Here is a 21789-nt window from a genome sequence, read left to right as displayed (position 1 = left end):
TGGGTGGAGTATCCCTTTAATTTAATTGTTAATTACCTGTCTTTCTGTGAAGAGTGATGGCCATCTTTGCAGTCTCTTTCACTGGAGTCTCCTTGTCAACAAACTCTTTTCTTCTCAAGGAAAAAGTGGAGTCCATGTGCTGTGATATCAGGGTAGAACTTGGATGACATTTCTTCATCTCCTCCACAAGTTGTAATCGTTTAGATTCCATGCTGCAGTCATCCTCACCAGCAGGAATATTGGGTAGAAAATTGATTTCAAATCGTTTAGGCCTTTTAACACTTCTCAAAGGATTTTGGCTTCCCCTTTTCCCTACATTTATAAGAACATCTGTGCATCCAGCTCTGCATAGTTTGGTTCTATAATTACTCATTTTAAACTTGAGGCTGTTCTTCCAGACGTTCCATCCGGTGGAGGAGCCTGGTTCAGTAAGGCATGGATGTTTTTTGACCAGTGCAGATGCAACATCTTTGAAATCGCCATCACGGGGATATACTTTGAAGATGTATATAGACTCAACAAGTTTTTCAAGAATTTCGTGCTTAATGTCCATGGGAACTTGCATATATTTCTTGTCTTTCATATATAGAAGGTTTCCTTGGCGCAATCTGTACTCAATATCTACCGGAAAATTGGGAATTTCAAATGTCTCTAGCCACTGAGCCTGGCATACATGAGATGACTCATCTTCAGAGGACAAAGATCTAATGTCTGTGTCAGCTGTGTTTGGTGTAGGAGATATCACAAGAGAGATTACCTTTAAGGTGGGCCTCTCGGGTAAATCTGCAATGTCAGTGAGGTTGATTAGTGCGTTGTTAAAATCAGCGTCTTCATGCTGAAGAGAAAATTTGTGTGGAAGACCTAGCTTCTCCTCAAGATGTTCCACCAATGAGTCCAACGTTTGTGGTTTCCTATGAAGCGTGATTTTCCAGATGTCATTTTCATTCACTATTACTCTAAGTATAGTTTTCGTCTCCACTGTGTCCTGTGGACCGAACAATGAGAAAAATCAATTAATTTGACACTTGCGTTTTCAATATTAAATGTTCAATTTAGCACAAGATGAAATGTTTAATTGTAACAAATGTCCTGGCCTGAATTTTGTAGGTTGCCACTGGAAAAGGGTCATTCAAATCAGACAGCCTAGTGACTGACATTTCTGGTACATGGCTGTACAGTTCATTGGAACGTAGATGGTCTATGTACCACGCTGTCTGTTGCCTGCATAAAAACAAAATATCAGTGTTGATGACAACAATTTTTACAATTTGCCTAAAATCAGGCAGACATGAACTTGCACCAGCAGATACAACTATATCTGGAATGTATTTGATGCAATCATTGCACACTGAAGATGTAACAAGGACAGTGCTTTGGGTAGAAAAATTCTGCTGAAGTAAGTTCTGTACACTCTCAGGAAAAGATGAAATCAGTGTAGATGTCACTTTGTCCATCTGGACAGAAGGTTTAAAAAAAGAAGATGAGTCCACGTGGTATGCTATCATTCTTTGATGTCAGACTGCCAGAGTTTGACAGACATGTGTGATGATTTGTTTGAAGAACTTATGCTTACCTTCAAAATGCATTGTCCAGACATCTCTAAGTGGCCCAAACATCCTTATTAGTTGTGGATAATGTTCAATGTAGTGGTGCTTGGGACGCAATACAAAATGAGGAAATACTTTTAAAAGCAAACCTCTGTGCTCTGAAAATTTAGCCCCAAGGAAATCAATAGTATCGTCAGTGAATCTGAAGGATGTCACCAGTTCTAGAATGTCTTTCAAAAGCATTAAAATCTCCCATGTTGCATCATTCTCTAGGATATCAAACCCAATGATTAGTGGGCGAAGTCTTAAAAGTGCCCAGTTTTCATGGCCATTACCACCAATCGTGCCTCTAGAGGCAAATGCAGCTGGAATTATCTGAGGCTGATCAGTCTTGTCTACGAATTTGTACGGAAACTGTTTGATTGTTCTGTTCATATACTCAAGGGTGATGTACTTTTTGTTGATCAAATCATTGAGGCACACTGCCATTTCAGTGGGTATGTCACCCTCCAAGAGATCATGCATGATGTCAGGCGGAAAACTCCTGACAGTGTGAAAATGGTCTAGCTCATTTAAAACACAACTGCCTTTTACACCATACTGTTTCGCCAAATTTTGATCTTTTAAAACTTCTTCAGCTTGCCTGTCATGATTCTGCTTTGTCCTGGGTTCAAATCCTCCTGACAGTACCTCTTTCTGTTGAATTTCACTCCTTTTCACCATGCAAAAGCAGCAAGGGTGTTCCACAATGAAACTCTCCTGAAATCCTACCAAGGAATGAGCACCAGTGTTATCAGCAGATACACTGAGAACAATTCCCCTTACACATTCCCCTAACTGCTCCACAAAGACACCATGTTTCTCCAGAGTTATAAGATCTTGTACAAGAGGGTGAAGGACTTTCTCATATCCATAGTGTTTTACTGCACTAGCTTTGCATAAGATTGCCAGCTGAATTACTTGAAGAGAAGACCGGTGTTTAGATGGAAGATTAGCAAGAACCCAATACACAATGAACATCTTGTGTTTCTTTATTGAAGTGCCAAGGGGATTGACAATCTCAAATTCATCAGTGTACAGGGTAAGTAAAATCCTGAAGTTCCCCGCCATCAAAAAATCATTCTCACGGTAGTTAGTGCTATCTACACTACCGGTCAAAAGTTTTGAAACACACTCATTCTTTATTATAATTTTTTATAAGTCATCAGTCATCAAAACTATGGAATAACATAAATGGAACTATGGGAATTATGTTGTGACTAAACGAAATCCAAAATAAATCAAAACTGTTTTATATTTTAGCATCTTCAAAGTAGTCACCCTAGTATTTGCAGACATGTACTCTTGACATTTTCTCAACTAACTTCTTGAGGTATCACCCTGGGATGCTTTTTAAACAGTATTGAAGGAGTTCCCATCTATGTTGGGCACTTATTGGCTGCTGTTCTTTATTATTTGGTCCAAGTCATTAATTTCAAAAACTTTTTTTTTATTATTAAATCTTAGTTTTATAATGAAATAAATGAACATGGTGGCACAATTATATTTTTGTCTACAATACTAATTTCAAACATTTAAGCATACGCCTTCAGATCAAAAGATTTTTAAGATCATGAGAAACATTTCAGTCAAGTGTTTCAAAACTTTTGACCGGTAGTACATGTAAGAGTTGATTCCATTTGCGTTGTCAACAGGAGCAAGAACTTTCTCAAGGACATCTTTTCTTTTTAAAAGCACCTGTAACATATTCAGAACTGGCACATATTCAGATGATTGCAAGTCTTTTTCAAGTTTATATTCTATTGGCATAACTATTGGAAATTCTTTCTGAAAATTTTGTGATTCAACTGCAATGTTGGGAATTAACTTCCTCTGACTGCTAAATTGGTGTTCTTTACATTTGTGAGCATTAAATGTTGAATAAATTCTGCTCTCAAAATTGCAGTCTTTGTATGGGCACTGAACCTTTTCATTCTTTTTTAGATGTTGACGCAAGTGGGAGAAAAACAGGGATTCTGTACAAGGTTCCTTAAAGAGCACCTATTATGATTTTTAAATGTGCCTAATTTTGTTTTAAAGGTCTCATACAATAGATTTACATGCATCCAAGGTCAAAAAACACTTTAATTTGATCATAATTTAAATTGCAGCATTACCTTTTTTTCCCCAGTGTCAGAAACGACTCGTTCAATGATCTGTTCTAAAGGAATCTGTAAAGAGGAGACGAGAAGCAGTTTTCCTGGTTCAGGTTATAGTTTATTTTCTCTCTCTCTGTAGCACAAACTACAGTCTCCCAGTCCTTGCGTTATGCACAAAGTTAATCATCAATCACACACCGCTTCACAAAAATAAACTCTCAACATTTGTAATAAAAAAACTCCTTGCTTCTTGCTCGGGTCTGACGTGCCCAGGCTCTCTCTCTCTCCTATTTGCGGTGTGTCTCTATTTATGCCGCTCTCCCCGTGCTCACTGAAATTAGAGACAGGTGTTATACATAATTTAGCTCAGATGTAAGCGCCCTTACCACTTTTTCTCTCTCTGGAGAGATGCTTGACCACGCCCCCGCTGCCACAGAATCTTTCTAAACTCCTCCTTTCAGAGAGCCTACTCTGCTCTGATTGGTCAGATGTCCCAGTCTGTTGTGATTGGTCTACTGCTTAGTGTAGTGTTTGAGGGCGGGTCAAAGCTGTTTGCGAGCAGCCAATGAAGACCAGAGGTGGGTTTTTGGTTACCAAATTACGTAGGTTAGTACAGGAAGTAAGTCTGGAATTACTAACGACTCGTTTCAGGTGTTCAGAATCGGTTCTTTCTTTTGGGAGTCAATAACTCCATTTGTCGTGCACTTTGATTTTTGAAACTTCGCAGACTTTTTTACATTCAGAAACAGCTATATAACACACTACATGAAAGGTAATATTTGAAAAACCATAATAGGTGCTCTTTAAATTCAGTGAGTGGATAGTGAAATATTAAAGGTGTTTCTTTTGATCCACTTGTCTGTATCAACATGTTGGGAATGATTTCTTGTTAAATGCACATTCAATGCATTAAATGACTTGAATGAACACAAACAGTCTGTGTGGAGGCATGGAATTGGGGTAGTTCTGGTGCAGCTTCCATGTTTTATGCGATAATGCTTCAATAGGAGAGCTCTCTTTTCACAGGCAAAAACACAATACTTATATTTCCACTGCATGTCTCAATCCATACAAATTAACCTACATAATTCTCACAATATAGATTAATACTTTTCAAATCATTGTGTAGTGTTCAAACATTTTAATCTAACGTAATCTAAAAAAAATGAAATTATATAAACTATAGCTTTCCCTGTGCAACACACCTAATCTAACATTCAAATAAGTGGCGATAATGTTTTTTCCCCAGTCTACATTGTACACACAATAAAAATAAATAAAACATAAAAACGTTCCTTGATTGAAAACACATGTATCCAAAGATACGTGACTAGCAAATGTTAGACTGCTAATTTCGATTAACACAATCCAACAAGTTTATTATAATACCACCACATCCAATGTCACTGTGTAACGCTAACTCATTTAATCTGATTGTTACACGGTTGATTAATGTAAACTGTCCAATTAAGCAATTAAAAAATATGACAAACAACCTCCGACTCACTTCTCCATGTGCTTTTCCCCTCATCAAGCATGCAAATCGACTCCACCTACAGGTAGAACTGCGCATGACCACTCGCAAAATTTCAAAATACTCATTATTTTAAATAGAGGTTAATTGAATCTGTTGAGTTTAATAACTTTCCGTGCCAAAAAGTTGTCATTGCTTAGTTAAACTCAGTAAGGTCAACAAATGTATTCAAAATAAGTTATTGTCACTTAATTTTATTAGCAAGATCATCAGTTACATTTCGGGCACTTCTCACGCACCTTACAGTCTAGCTGATCCCACAAAAGCTCAATGGGATTAAGATCCATAACACTCTTTTCCAATTATCTGTTGTCCAATGTCTGTGTTTCTCTGCCCACTCTAACCTTTTCTTTTTGTTTTTCTTTTTCAAAAGTGGCTTTTTCTTTGCAATTCTTCCCATAAGGCCTGCATCCCTGAGTCTTCTCTTTACTGTTGTACATTAAACTGTTGTTGAGCGGGTAGAATTCAATGAAGCTGTCAGCTGAGGACATGTGAGGCTTCTTGTTTAGTTGTACATCTGGGCCTTGCACATCTCTTTTTGTCCTTGTTAGAGACAGTTGTCCTTTGTCTTTGAAGAATGTAGTGTACACCTTTGTATAAAATATTCAGTTTTTTTGGAAATTTCAAGCATTGTATAGCCTTCATTCCTCAAAACAATGATTAACGAACCAAATAGCTTTCAACTGTGTTTGATATAATGGCAAGTGATTTCAGGTACCAAATTAGCAACTTAGCATGATTACTCAAGGATAAGGTGATGGAGTGATGGGTGCTGGGTGCTGGAAATGGGGCCTGTCTAGATTTGATAAAAAAATGACTTTTTTTAAAATAGTGATGGTGCTGTTTTTTACATCAGTAATGTAATACACTGACTATACTTTGTGATCAGTTGAATGCCACTTTGGTGAATTAAAGTACCAATTTCCTTCTGAAACAGCAAAGTCTGTACATTATTCTAAACTTTTGGCCACCAGTGTATATAGGAACACTATGGTACTGATAAAGTGCCCAACATGGTCTTCTACTGTTGTAGCGCATCTGCCTCAAGGTGTGACGTGTTGTGCATTCTGAGATACTATTCTGTTTTCTACAATTGTACAGAGAGTTTAGCTGAGTTACTGTCACCTTTCTGTCAGCTTGAACTAGTCTTGCCCTTCTCCGTTGACCTCTCTCATCAACAAGGTGTTTTCACCCGCAGAACTGCCGCTCACTGGATGGTTTTAGTTTTGGCACCATTCTGAGTAAACTCTAGAGACTGTTGTATGTGAAAATCCCAAGAGATCAGCGGTTATAGAAATACTCAAACCAGCCCGTCTGGCACCAGAAATCATGCCACAGTTGAAATCACTGAGGTCAAATTTTTTCCCCATTATGATGGTTGATGTGAACATTAATTGAAGCTGCTGACCCATATCTGCGTAATTTTATGCACTGCACTGCTGCCACACGATTGGCTAATTAGATAATCGCATGAATAAGTATACAGGTATTCCTAATAAAGTGCTTGGTGAGAGTGTGTGTGTATATACTATACATACATGTATATATATATATATATATATATATATATATATATTATATATATATATATATATATATATATATATATATTTATATACACAATTTTCTTTTAATAGAAAAATCTTGATTTAGCAGATTGTATCCGTGTTTGGTTTAGTTCAGGCATTCCATTAACCAGAATGGCAGTGAGGAAATTGCAGGTATTTTTATATGTCTCCTCTATCTAGAAAACAGATAATAATGTTGACTTTATGAAGACCTTCGAATGCATCATGACCACACACCACAAATATCAATATTAGATCTTATCACAGCAAAATCATGTTTAAGGTTGAAGAATGAATTCTGCCGTGCCCCTGATTTGTCTTCATTTATTTACTATAATCAAGTACACACCGTTTCATTGGAAACAGAACATTGCATTTGCTCCTCAAGGAGACCTGCGATACAATGATCTATCACATCTAACAAACAGTGTTACGTATTCAAACTCCTGCTGGACTCAGTGAAGGTGACATCAGCCAGGCAACAATGCATATCATTCCGATCTTGCTTTTTCTTCCGCCCGTCCCAGAAGATGGGTTTGAGCAGAAAGACTTGTGGCAGGCCGTTGACAGGGATACGGTCTGATGCCATCGATTCTCTCTGTAATACAAGCTTTTCCAGTGTCCCTTTGTCAAAGCCAAGATCTGACATGATAATGCAGATCACAAGTGACCCAATCGAAACAGAAGCTTCCGGCACTGAGATGACTATCTTGTTAAGAATGACAGAGTGGGAGGGAAAGAGTAAGAGTAGATATTTGTTTCTGGAAGCTTTCAGATCAGAAGTGTCATGCCCATGTGAACTGAGGCCACTGTTATTGTAGGTTGAAAAAAATGTTTGTCTAAAACATTTTAACAATGTTTAAATTGGTCCAATCTTTTTGCATAGTTCGGTCAAGTTGCACCTGCCGAAGATCATTTCTTAAAACCAAATCCACCCACCCTCATGTCACTCAAAACTCTTCTAAAACTTTTTCTTGTGGAACACTAAATAATTTATTATCAAAATTTCAAAGCTGCTCTTTTCCATTAAATAAAAATACAATGATTACTGGCTGTCAAATTCAGTTGCAAATTTTATTTCAATCAATGTGTTATCAAAGTTTCAGCAACTTTTTATATATCACTTAGTCACAAAAAGGCTGTCTGTTATACATTTACATTTTACATTTACATTTATTAATTTAGCAGACACTTTTATTCAAAGCGACTTACAAATGAGGAGAACAACAGAAGAAAATCATCCTAGGGAGGCAGTAGTAACACAAGTGCTGTAATACAAGTTTCAAAATTGTTTAGAGTAGCACCACTAGCAAGGAGGACGAAAGCATATATATATATATATATATATATATATATAAGAAGACAGTGCACTAAAGTGATTGGGTCAAGTGCTCACGGAAGAGCTGTGTCTTTAGATACTTTTAGAAGGATGTTAGAGAACCAGCTGCTTGGGTGGAACAGTTGAAGTGAAAGTCCTGGACAGTGAATTTTTGCTTTTTTGAGATGGCACTATGAGGCACCGTTCACCCACCAAACGCAAACTTCTGGAGGGCATGTAGACCTGAAGTAGTGAGTGTAGATAGGGGGGTGCAGAGCCGGTGATTGTTCTGTAAGCAAACATCAATGCCTTGAACTTAAGGCAAGCAACCATTGGCAGCCAGTGCAGTTTGAGGAATAAAGGTGCGACGTGCACTCTTTTGGGCACGTTGCAGACCAGTTGCGCTGCTGCATTCTGGATCAATTGCAGAGGTTTGACTGTACATGCAGGAAGGCCTGCCAGAAGACCATTGCAGTAGTCCAGCCTGGATTGCACAAGCGCCTGGATGAGGAGCTGTGTGGTATGCTCAGATAGGAAGGGCCGGATTTTCCTGATGTTATGCAGAGCAAATCTGCACGATCGGGCAGTCCTTGCGATGTGGTCAGTGAAGTTTAACTGGTTGTCAAACACAACCCCAAGATTTCTGGCTGTCTTGGATGGTGTTATCATTGACGAGTCTAGTTCAATGGTGAAATTGTGCTGAACTGCTGGGCTCGCTGGAATCACAAGAAGCTTGGTTTTAGCAAAGTTGCCTTGGAGGTGATGTTCTTTCATCAAACACGAGATGTCTACTAGGCAGGCTGAGATCCGTGCAGCTACCATAGAATCGTCACACTGGAATTAGAGGCAGAGTTGTGTGTCATCAGTGTAGCAATGGTAGGAAAAACCATGTGCCTGAATGACAGATCCCAGAGATGACATGTATATGGATAAGAGGAGTGGCCCAAGTACTGAACCCTGGGGTACCCCAGTAGCTAGTTGGTGAGACTTAAACACCACTCCCCTCTAAGACACTCTGAAGGATCTACCTGTAAGATAAGACTCAAACCAGTGGAGCACAGTTCCTGTGATGCCCTTTGCCATGAGTGTTGACAGGAGAATCTGGTGGTTTACAGTGTCAAATGCAGCAGACAGATCCAGCAGAATGAGAACAGATGATTTGGATGGAGCTCTTGCCCGTCTCAGAGCCTCAGTAATGGACAACATGGCAGCTTCCGTAGAGTGTCTGCTTTTGAAGCCAGACTGGTTGCTGTCTAGCAGGTTGTTATGGGAGAGAAAAGTTGAGACTTGGTTGAACCAAGAGTTCAAGTGTTTTCACCATGAATGGGAGGAGAGAGACAGGTCTGTAGTTTTCTAAAAGTGCAGGATCTAGTATGGGTTTCTTAAGCAGTGGTGTTGCCCGAGCCTGCTTAAATGTAGTGGTAAAAGATGTGTTAATAATGTAATATAATAAAATTCCATGTCAAAACCTAACATAAAGAGTCTGTAGGATAATTTGAAATGTAAAGAGTATGTTTTGTATAATGGAAGGAAGTAATTTTTGCATTTAAGGAGATGAGGGAGAGACACCTGATTGGCTGTAGCAAAAGTCGTACGAATTCATATGAACCAATTAATTGATTTCATAAGATTTAATCAACTTAGGATAGTTCAGCCAAAATTGAAATTTCTCTAATCATTTTCTCGCCCTCATGCCATCCCAGATGTGTATGACTTTCTTTCTTCTGCAGAACACAAATAAAGATTTTTAGAAGAGTATCTCAGCCCTGTAGGTCCATAGAATGAAAGTGAATGGGGGCCAGAATTTTGAATTTCCAAAAATCACATAAAGCCAGCATAAAAGTAATCCATATGACTCCAGTTGTTAAATCCATGTCCTCAGAAGCAATATGATAGGTATGGGTGAGAAACAGATAAATATTTAAGTCCTTTTTTACCATAAATCTCCACTTTCACTTCCACATTCTTTTTTTTTTTTTTTGGTGGTTGCATTCTTTGTGCATATCACCACCTACTGGACAGGGCTGATCAATGATGGTTATTTATAGAGAAACATTACTTAAATATTGATATTTTTCTCACCCACACCTATCATATTTCTTCATAAAACATGGAGTCTTATGGATTACCTTTATGCTATATTTATTTTATTTCTGGAGAATCAAACTTCTGGGCCCCATGCACTTCCATCATAAGGACCTACAGGGCAGAGATAATCTTCTAAACATTTTTGTTTGTGTTCTGCAGAAGAAAGAAAGTCATATACATATCTGGAATGGCATGAAGGTGAAAAAGGATGAGAGAATTAAAATTGTTAGGTGAACTATCCTTTTAAGCCAACTTGAAAGTATCTGTATGATTTCTCCGTGAGAGTTTGTTGCACATTTCATACACAATGGTATAATAAGTCGGTGTTTTTACATAGGCATGAAAAAGAGAAGAAAATAAAGATGGTTAAATATCCATTTTAAAATAATTTAAGAATATAAAAATGAAAAAGAACAAGAAATAAATGAACCAAAAGATTAATTAAAAAGTAACTACAAAGGAAAGAAAAAAAGAAGGACAATAATGCAGTGAAGTCAGTGAAGTTCTGCTCAGACATTGGAGTTAAGTGTTTGAAAAATATCTGAATATTTCTGACGGACTGCGTTGAACTGCCAAGGTCACTTTAATCATCAAGGTGCTTCTATTACAGACCATTAGAGCTATTATAGATGGTGTGATCTCTTTGCCATAGCTTTGTACGACCTCACTTTAGTCGACTGGAGAGAAGATTCTAGAACAGCTCATGTGTAGTCCCTTGGTTCTTCATCAGTCCTGTGACAGAATGGGAAAATGCATGGAAAATGATTTCAAATGGGGAATATTTTGCACCCAAAATAAATTTTTGTATGGCATGGAGATTGTGAGACGGAATTGGATTTAGCCAGCTGTGAAATCATTTTTCGCAAAGCACACCAGCCAGGGACTCTACATTTGATGTCGCTGTGAAAACACACCCATCATTGTCAAACATGCTGTATATACTGTTATTCCTCAATACCTTCTCGTTTAATTTCTTTTTACACAAGTTTACATTTAATTTACAGTCTTATTTTAGTATAATCTTAGTACATTTAGTAGGGTTCAGAAGTCCAGAGACCAATTGTGAAATCCTTCTCTTTTGCATTCTTATTTACTGACAGCTGAATGCACATGAATTTCTTAGTATTTGAAATGTCCCGCTTTTGCTGTAATGCAGGATGCAATTAAGTTAATAAGTTTGTGCACAACCTGATGGTCATGATATCCAATATGATTTGACAACATTCCAAAGAGCATCTTGTGGGCTTGAATGGAAGCAAGGAAATCTGATCTTTTGCACAAAGTTAACATGGTCAATGTCACAAATTTGCTTACATTTGATTATAATGACCTAAAAGTAGTGCAGAATCTTGAAATAATTGTTTTAACAGTACACAAAATCTTCAAACTTTATTTACAGGTACAAATCAATACTTTTCTGTCTTCTCAGTATTGTGATATATCCAGGAAACCTGGTGATCTCAAGGATATTTTCTATCCACCTTATTCCTATGTCCCTTGATGCTTAGCGAGAAATATGGGCGTTACTTCCGTTGTCAAGTTAACACAGCTGTTGTTGCGGCATACATCCATTCATTCTTTCATTGTGGTGTTGGGAGTTTGAGGAGAGCGTGAATGATTTCATATGGACATACATCAGTCACTATATCAGTGTGTTACTGAACGATAATAAACTGCCAAAAAAAATCATAAAGACAAAGAAAGCATGAACAAAACCGGCACGCTGTTTCTCCCAGATGCGGCTGAGATTTAATCTAAGCACAAAGGCAACGTTTTGAGCAAAATTATTGGTTGTTTTAGTGGAGTACCTGTGTTAGATCAGCTTCAGATGTGTGTGCTTGTCATCTTGTCACCCTGCATGTTCAAATCAGACAGACACACTGAGGAAGAGCTGTGAAGTTCTCATTCTTGGGTATGTAATTGCTTTTTCAAGTTTTTTGATCGGACAGTTATTTCCTTTTAAATCCGCATGTAAGTTTAAACATTTGATCGGCTGGTGATTGACTGGTGAATGGTGGTACTTTGCTTCTGTCCGGGACGCATCAGGAAATGCGATGTGTTTTTTGTGATGCAATCACAAAACATTTTGCACCATTTACAACTATGTTTAGCGCTGACCTTTGCGATCGGATCATCTGAAACGCGTCTTATTACCAGTTGTAAACAGGGTCTTAAAATGACTGCAGCTAGAGCTAGGGAATGCTGTAGAACGACTTCTGGCGGAAGTCCCACCCACATTCGTTTCCCCAGTAAGACCCCCAGGAAAAAGGTGGATACAGTACAATTCCCTATACCAGTTTTTTTAAACTGGGGGCGACAAAGGGGACTAAGGGGTCTGCCAAAATATTTTAGTAAAAAAGTAAAAATGCTGACATTATTTGTCATCATTAAAGTTTTATTTAGAAATCATTAATCAAAATTTGTTATTGTATTGACAGCCATTGTAAGAAATAAAAACATAAATAAGAATAGTAAATAATACAACTATATATACTGTAAACGATGTGTATAATTTTATATATTATGAAAAAATAAACTTATTTGTAAGAAATAAGGGTTCTCTGTAAAGCAGCTTTGAAAAAATATTTATTGTTTTATCGTAGATTTCCAAAAATGATTTATACAGTATAGCGCTGTTCACAATAAATACAAATATTTATTATGAAATATTTTTTATTATGAAATATTTGTGTTATTTATTTATTTATTTATTATTATTTTTTTATTATTTTTTTATTTCATTTTCTTTATTTATTTTATTATTGAATGGAATTGAAACATTTTCTCCCCGGGTTTATACATCTAACATTACTCCAGAATAAGAAAGATACACTGTCAACTTCATAAAAAGTTCATATTTTTCAGATAATATTTTAATAAATTATTTTGGCTTTAGTACAGTGGCAATAAAAGCCAAGTATTTAATTTTGCAAACAAGAATTCTTTATAATATCATGTTTACTACGTTTCTCACACAGGGGGTCCCTCACATGGGGTTTATCAAATTTGGGGGGTCCTTGGTATCTAAAAGTTTGAAAACCCCTCCCCTATCCAAATTTTGTATTTCTATTTTATTTATTTTTTCAAAACAAATGCTTCATAAAAGATTAACTGCATTTTTTCAACTTCATGTCACAACAAAAGGGTTTATTTAATAAAAAACTATTAAATGCATTCTTTCAGTTTTCACATTATTGCTGAATAATAAAAAAATATAATCTGATTTAACTTTTCATCACTAGCACTACATTGTTCTGTAATTTTCTATATACTTTCTGTGTTACAAAAATACATTAAAATGTTTAATAATGCCTATATACTTGTTAAACATCCAAACAATGAATAATAGCTCACCCAAAAAAATTTTTGTCCTCCTCCTCCAAAACAAGTATGACTTTTTTCAACCGTGAAACACAAGAATAATGGATGAGAGGATCGTTATTGTGACTGTCAAGCTCCAAATATACATAAAAGCACCATAAAAGTTATCCATATAAATCGTGCCCAATATTTAGATTCTTCTGAAACCATGCAATAGTGTTGTGTGAGGAACAGACGAAAATTTAAGTGTTAATTCACTTCTTTATCCATTCGAATCTGGCGCATACGTGAAAACGTTTTTGTTCACATAAGCGCATGCTGTGAGCGCACCTGACAGCACAGGACGCACACACTGCATTGCCAGGCGAAAGTATAAACATAGCCTGTCATAAAATTTGATCTAGAGTAACTAGTCCTGGGTTTCAATTATTGAATATTTTGCCATTCACTCCAGTGGCTTCATTAGTTGATGTCATGTCATAACTGATTTTATGCTCTCTAGCGCTATTGATGTGCTAAGAGATGCCAGTTAATTGCCTGTTACACATTCATTATCTGTTCACATGGATTTCTCCCTGGAAGATTTCTGTTCAGGTCAACTGTGTAAGTCTTGCGCTTATCATAAGGTTCTTTTTAATGTACAACTGTGAAGGATGCTTTATTTTCCTCCCCAGCGGAGTATATTTCTTTTATAAATGCTGGTTTCATATTGCCCTCATGATTCAGCTGTAGTCACAGACAGTAGATGGGACATTATTGTTGTCTCTCTGGTGGCCTGTGTGGGCAGAAAGTCATTTTTGAGCTGTTACCATCTGGACTGGTCTGTCCTCTGACACCAGCCCTGTGGCTGGTCAGACACGGGCACATCTGTGAGATTTCTGCTGTGATTTCACTCTCCAGAAAACTGTAGTGAACAGCAGTGAGGCACAAAGGGAGGTGAGGACCTTCGGGTCTCCTGGGTCCATCAACGGCACATCTGCTGGTAATGTGACATGGTCACGTCTGTGTTAACTGTCACTCTGCTGGATCAGTCTGCTTCGATCCTGCTGTTTTTGTCCAATAGCATCTTGGCAGTTTGATTGGAGATGTACTTACAGTACATGAAGGTCCAGGCTAGTTTATACTAGTTTGATGCTGCTGGTCTAACGAGTGGATAGCCTATCTGCTCACCCATAAAAACTAAGCTGCAAGAAACGCATTGGGCTTTCTGGTGAAGATGGTTGACCAAGGAAGTCTTGCTGGTTAAGCTAGTACAGAGGCCATAAGGCATGATTTTGGTCGCAGTGATTTTGCCAAGTAAGATCCTGGATCAACTCATGTTGATGGTCCTGGAACAGCAACATTGTCCTTATCTGATTGATTGATAGGAATGTTGTTCTATGAACAATTAGGATGTTGATCCAGGAACATGTCCTACTTAGTAAATTCCCAGTCAGACAATCATTGGCCTTACCCTATCACTACCCATAAAGGGATAGTTCACCCAAAGATGAAAATTCTCTCATCGTTTACTCACCATCATGCCATCCTAGATGTGTATGACTTACTTTCTTCTACTGAACTCAAACATAGATTTTTAGAAGAATATCTCAGCTCTGTAGGTCCTCACAATGCAAGTGAATGATGACCAGAACTTTAAAGCTCTAAAAAGCACAAAGGCAGCATAATAGTAATCCATAAGAATCCAGTGGTTAAATCCATGTCTTCTGAAGCGATATGATAGGTATGGGTTAGAAACAGCTCAATATTTAAGTCCTTTTTTTCTATAAATTCTCCTCCCTGCCAAGTAGGTGTCGATATGCACGCAGAATGCAAATCACCAAAAACTAAAGAAGAATGTGAAAGTGAAAGTGGAGATTTATAGTAAAAAGGGACTTAAATATTGATCTTTTTCTCACCCACACTAATTACATCACTTCCGAAGACATGTATTTAACCACTGGAGTTGCATGGATTACTTTTATGCTGCCTTTATGTGCTTTTGGAGCTTCAAAATGTTGTTACCCTTTCATTTGCATTGTGAGGACCAACAGAGCTGAAATATTTTTTTAAAATCTTTATTTGTGTTCTACAGAGGAAAGAAAGTATATAGTATCAATTATAATGAAAAAGAACTATAATAAATTAAAAAAAGTGCAAATTAGGAAGATTTTCACTAGTCATCTTAGACATTTGGACCCCACAGTATGCTGTTGGCCAACTTTGTTGGTCTTTTTAGTGGGTTCGCTCAGTGCTGTACTTTATATTTAAATAATAGTATTTATGGATTCTCCTCCTTCAAACGATGAGCAAATTAGTATAAATGGACGTCTCTAGCAGACATCATCTTCTCCATCCGAGTACGTCGATGCTCTTCCACACTCCAGCTGAGCTCTGTTTCATTAGCCTGTCAAACTCAATAATACTTGGAGTCCGGCCCTCTCACCAGGCACTGCAAACTCAATCATTGCTCTGATTTCATAACCCTTGCTTTGTGACGGTCCTTATTTTATCGAGGCACCGATCCAATCTGATTAACGTGGAGTGCACGCATGTGGGATGAAAAACAACGCCGCTGCCGTGTCTGGCCCAGTAGAGAGGGGGAAGGGGTGCTCATAAATTAGAATTGTGGGATACTTGGAGGTGCTGATGAAGCGGCAGAAGGTGAGCGTCCAGAGACGGTGATGATCAGTGACGGCCCATGAGATGCTGGAGATGGGAGATGATGTATGAGGAGTCAGCCACCATAAATAAACCCAGATAGAACAATAAACCTGACATCTCCCTAGTAGCTGGTAGTGTAGCAATCTACAGTTTCAAAGGAGCTTCCCCATCACTCAGTACATTTACATGCACAGTTATAATCTAAGTATGTATGACACAATGTGTAACTAAATATTTGAAGGAAAGACGTCATCTGAGGGAGTACCGGTAATGAATGGCACACATCATCTCTGTATTTCGGAGCACGTGCCCAATGCTGAGGTGAAATTAAAGTGTATACATGCTGAACGAAGCCAAGCTACAATTGCATTATCTAGGTCTGTTAGTCCGACTTTTAAAAAAATCAGACTGATACGATTTCAGTCGGACTAAAGCTTTTACATTATATTTTACAAAAGCAAATAGACTGATTCTCTCTGCGTTTGTAGATTCTGCATCATTTAAACGTGTCTTCTTTCTGTTTTGTCTCCACCCGCGTCTGGCTGATCCGACAGACAACGGATGACATCGTGTCGTCGGCAGAATGTTCCAGCGATGACGAGGACCTGGAAGAGTGTGACGGCGGACACACAGGTGGGATGGTTGTGTTACAGTTGTGCTTGCTTAAATCTGGTCTCTCTCTACTCTTTGAGTTGCAACCAAGGGTTGTCCCTCTCAAAGCATCACCCCCGTGGAAATAGTGTAACTGAAAACAAATTTGAAATTTTAATGTTTGCAACTTAAAAAGATAAAAAATTTAATTCTAAGCGTTTATGTATAGTGATATGCAGTGGCCCCAAAAAGTATTTAGACACTTAAGCCACACTTAAAATATATGGATTTCAGTGCATAAGGCAAGAAAACATCAAACCAAATGGCATCTGCAAACATATGTTAACTTTTCTGTGCTGTCTTTGCTCAGAATTTTATCCATTTTAACCGACTGGTTGATTTTTAATGGATGCATGAAATCAAGTTCCTATAGGTGTCCTAGCAGAGTAACCACAGGTGTAGTTAATCACAATAATTATAGACATGTTCAGTTATCATTTGTTGCAGTGTCCAAATACTTTTAACATAACAATCACAACAATGTTTTTGTGCAGTGGTTTCACTGAAAAATCTTTATATAAAAATAATTGCCATTTGGTTTGATATTTTGTAATATAACGCAATAACATTAGGTGTGATTTAAGTGTCCAAATACTTTTTCGGCCACTGTAGTTTAAAATGAGCCACATTGTGCTATTTCAGAGTTACACTTGATTATGGGGTGGAACATCATTAACATGGTTATATGTTTATACTAATTTTGTTCTCTCAAAAGAGAGCCAAACTTTACAAGAAAAAGTACAAAATTAGTATCAAACTCCATGTGGTTCACTCTGATGCTTCAAAATGTATCAGTCCTGTACATAATGGATTTCTTGCCGTGCGTGTGTGTGCGTGCATCTTCGACAGGTGATACATTTTGAGATGTTTACAAATCAAATGAGATGCTTTCAGCATAGAGATTTCTTATGTGTAGCAGAACTAACTGCAACAGAATCTACTCCTCCTTCCTGTTTGTTCCTTTGTTTCCTCACATTAAAGGCTTGCCTTTCGTTAAAACATTCCAATAGAGAACAGATATCTACGAATTTCTGTGCTCACACTTTTACACATATAGTTCTGTTTCCTCAAGGTTAAACAAACACATCACAAGACTATGAGACTTAAATGCATAAATTCCCTGCTGGAAATAAAAAAATGAAAAAATAAAAAAATAAAATAAAAACAGCTTAAAACAGCCTAAAGTGGTTTGCTGGCCTTGGCTGGTTTAACTTATTTAGCCAGTCTCCCAGTCTGGCTAAGCTGGATTTCAGCAGGTCTAGCTGGTCTCCAAAATGCAAAGTGGTCTAGCTGGTCATCTGGTCAGGCCAAGGTGGTTGCCCAGCTTGGCAAAGCTAGTTTAAACAGGTCTAACCAGTCTCCCAGCTTGGCCAAGCTCGTTTAAACTGGTCTTCTGGACTTCAGCTGATCTAGCTGGTCCTCCAGCCTGGCCAAGCTGGTTTAAACTGGTCTAGCTGGTTTCCCAGCTTGGCCAATCTGGTTTAAACTGGTCGAACCAGTCTCCCAGCTTGGACAAGCTGATTTAAACTGGTCTAACCGCTCTTCCAGCCTGGCCAATCTCATTTAAACTGGTCTAGCGGTTCACCCAGTCTGGCCACGCTGGTTTAAACTAGTCTAGCTGGTTTATACTTGTCTAACCAGTCTCCCAGCTTGGCCAAACTGGTTTAAACTGGTCTAGCTGATCTCCCAGTCTGGCCAAGATGGTATAAACTGGTCTAGCTGGTCTCCCAGTCTGGCCAGCTGGTTTAATTTGGTCTAGCTGGTCCCTCAGCTTGGTCAAACTGGTTTAAACTTGTCTAGTCGGTCACCCAGCTTGACCAAGCTGGTTTAAACTGCTCTAGCCGGCCTCCAAGCTTAGTCAAGCTGGTGTTTAGATGGTTTGACTGATCTAGTCCCAGCAAGCTGGTCTTCTGCTAGTCTACCAGCCTGGCCAAGCTGGTGTTTAGACCAGCTAGACCAGCTAACCACCTTAGGCTGGTTTGAGCTGTTTTTGTTTTTTCAGCAGGGTTGTTATGGTTGAGATAAAATGTGTCAGTGTTTTAGAGAACTTGGGATTGGCTGTAATTTTTAAACTCTTGCCATCAGTCATTACAGTGTACGAGACCCTGCTGTTGGTTTTGTTGCATACGGGGCCATTACGGATGCAAGGCTAGTTTAGATTACGAAAGTTCAGTGGTCTGCTTGATGACCTGTGCAGGTACCTATCAACAAAAGGGCCTTTAATTGCTTCAAAATGCCATCATAGCACTAATTATGGCCCTAAAATTTACCGTGAACTACACACAGTTTTCTACAAAGCATATGTCAACTGTTGACTAGCTTTGAACCCTTACCCCCCAATTAAAACCATGTTAGCTGGCATCACGTTTTGTTTTTGGTATTTTCGCTCCAATTCAGTCTTTCAATTAACAACATCCAGCAAAACAAACATTATTTTCATTGTCTTTAGAGCTTGTCATGTATGTTTAGCTCTATATGGTCTGTCATTACCTGTGACTTTACAGATGGCCCCAGTTTGTTAGTTTAACTACATTTATTTTTCTCAAACTACAAGGTCACTCCGCTCATTATACGAAGAGTTACCCCATGCTTCCTAACCTGATGGCAGACAGGTTTGTTTCGATAAATTCGCCCTATCTGTGTTAAATCCAATACCAGCCCCAAGTCCTCTCAAATTCAGTGGCAACAGGAAGTCCACTACAGCACAGCTCCAGTGTTACCTTTCATCTCTCCTCATCCGACATTCGATATGAGTACACTTAGCCACAAACCACCACGCTCATACAATTTCATGTTGACACAGAAATTCACATTTTCAGTCTGACCTTCGCTTCAGATTCCCGTGGACAGTTTGCATGCAACTTTTCTGTTCGGTTTCATTTTTGGTTGAACATTTTCATGTGGAAAAACATCTTCCTACTGTATCCTTTCTTTGACATCCCATTCATGTGCTTTGGGTTTATTTGCCTTCTTTCCCAATATTTTCTTTTCTTTATCTTTTTTGGGGGCTTTTACTTTGATGACCTCATCCCTCCATTTTTCAGGATTAAAGTCGTATCCTCTCGTTTCGTCTCATCTTGTGCCGCATGGTATTTTGGTGGTTGAAAAAAAGGAATAACTCCTCCTCATTTTTATGTTTCGTGCCATAAGACTGAAATTAAACATCCCCACATTTTATACAACAGGAAATAAAAGGCAACAAATTCTTTTCTTGCCATCATCTATTTTTTTTTATTTACTTTTGCCTTGTCCAGGCAACCCCATTCTGTCTCAAGAAAGTTGTGTATGAAAGAATGACCGCCCCCCCACCACTCCATCCTCCAATCTCATCTTTATTTCTGTGCCTTTCTGCATAGACATGTCCGTTTGGATGCAGATGGCATAAAAAGCGTTTTATTGCCACAAAGTATATCTGTTTTTCTATTCTATTTGTTGCCATTGATCAGTCGCATTTGTGGCATGCATCGATTGCAAACTAACCAAACCCCAGCGGGAGATCGCCATCATCTCTTGCATGAACATGATTGGCTCCATCTTGCGTGCTTCTCCACCCATGAGTGTGCTAACAGGCTGTCCGTGTGTGCTGCTGTGCTGTTGTGCATAACATCTGTCTCTGTGTCTTGTCTTTGAGTGTTTTTTCTGTCTGTCTGATGTCTTGCTAATGTCGTTTCTTGTGATTTTGCTCTGTGAGTTCGGTGAAAATGTTGAACACATTTGAACTAATGGGAATTCCACAAGATGGCTAATGAAACATTCAATTCAATTCAGTTTTATGTGCACATTGTTCCAAAGCAGCTTTAAAAAAAAAAAAAATAGAAAAACAGCACCCTACAAACCCCCCACTGAGTATGCCAAAGGTAACAGTGGCAAAAAAAAAAAAAAAAAAAGATTTTAAATAGATGAGAAAGAGAAAGGAACCATGCAAGGCCAAGGAGGTAGGTTGCATCAGGGGTTGCATTAACAACAAAAGTGTAATTTAAAAAAAATTTAGAACATTGATGGATGATTCAAAACACTTTCCCTTAATGTTGATAACTTAAAAAAAAAAAGAAAAAAAAAAAAGGTTGTTAATAATAAGGTCTGTTTAGTGTCCCTTCTCACAGTAACTGATGCTAAAAATGGAATAGGATAGTTATTTTTTTTTTATTATGAATACAATTTGAAGTTTTTGCTAATCAGATTGCATTCAAACAAATGTGCCTCGTTGCTTTCTCTTATTACAGCTTAATATGTTGAGACAACTAAAAGTAATTTGTAGTTTAAGCCAAAAGCTGAAAAGTATAAACACTGTAGTGCCATCAAAACATGCTTTGTTTGTCTTAGCATCCCAACCAGCCTAACACAGCAACATTGACTCCAATTAATGGCTTGATGGGGTGACATATCTGTTTGGCAAGCCAATGGAAGATAACCAAAGTGTTTGGGAAACCTGCTTGAAAACCTGATATTTCTGCAATTTTACTTGGTGTCACTATAGTGGCACAGAAAAAACACAACTTAGCTTTCAGATAACCAATAAATAAATGACATTCATTATACTGGATGGATCATATGGAGTGAACTCTGCCTGAACACTAAAAATAAACTCAGTCAAACCATGCACAAAGACAACTAACACAGTTTTGACCAAAAATCCTTGATGTTGGAATCAAATTAAAAGCTCCCACTAGTGCAATGAACAAGAAGGAAGGGTCTTTTAAAGAAAAAATGATGTTGTGTCAGTGAGATCCCAGAAGTTTTAGCCTGCTGCCATCTTCTCTGTTGATTAAGATGGAAAAATCTCCCCAAAGCAAGCCATCAGACAGAATAGAGTAGAGAGGTGGACAAAGAACATGGCATTAAAGGAACAGATCGCTTAAAGGGATATTTCACCCAAAAATGAAAATTCTCTCATCATTCACTCACCCTCATGCCATCTCAGATGTGTATGAATTTCTTTCTTCTGCAGAACACAAATGAAGATTTTTAGAAGAATATCTTA

General features: G+C 38.0%; 1 protein-coding gene across 3 annotated transcripts in view; it reads left to right on the top strand.

Moving 5' to 3' along the window:
* Positions 1 to 21789, top strand: part of LOC127415771 (neurexin-3b-like) — a 558207-nt gene that overhangs the window by 524824 nt on the left and 11594 nt on the right. For all 3 annotated transcript variants that reach the window (XM_051654668.1, XM_051654670.1, XM_051654669.1), the window contains one exon: positions 16712 to 16790. In XM_051654668.1, the coding sequence (XP_051510628.1) occupies positions 16712 to 16790 (79 nt within the window). The remainder of the gene's footprint in view (positions 1 to 16711; positions 16791 to 21789) is intronic.

This window comes from Myxocyprinus asiaticus, chromosome 25 (assembly GCF_019703515.2).
Source record: "Myxocyprinus asiaticus isolate MX2 ecotype Aquarium Trade chromosome 25, UBuf_Myxa_2, whole genome shotgun sequence".
In the NCBI taxonomy this organism is placed as follows: domain Eukaryota; kingdom Metazoa; phylum Chordata; class Actinopteri; order Cypriniformes; family Catostomidae; genus Myxocyprinus; species Myxocyprinus asiaticus.
This window is presented reverse-complemented; position numbering and strand designations above follow the sequence as displayed.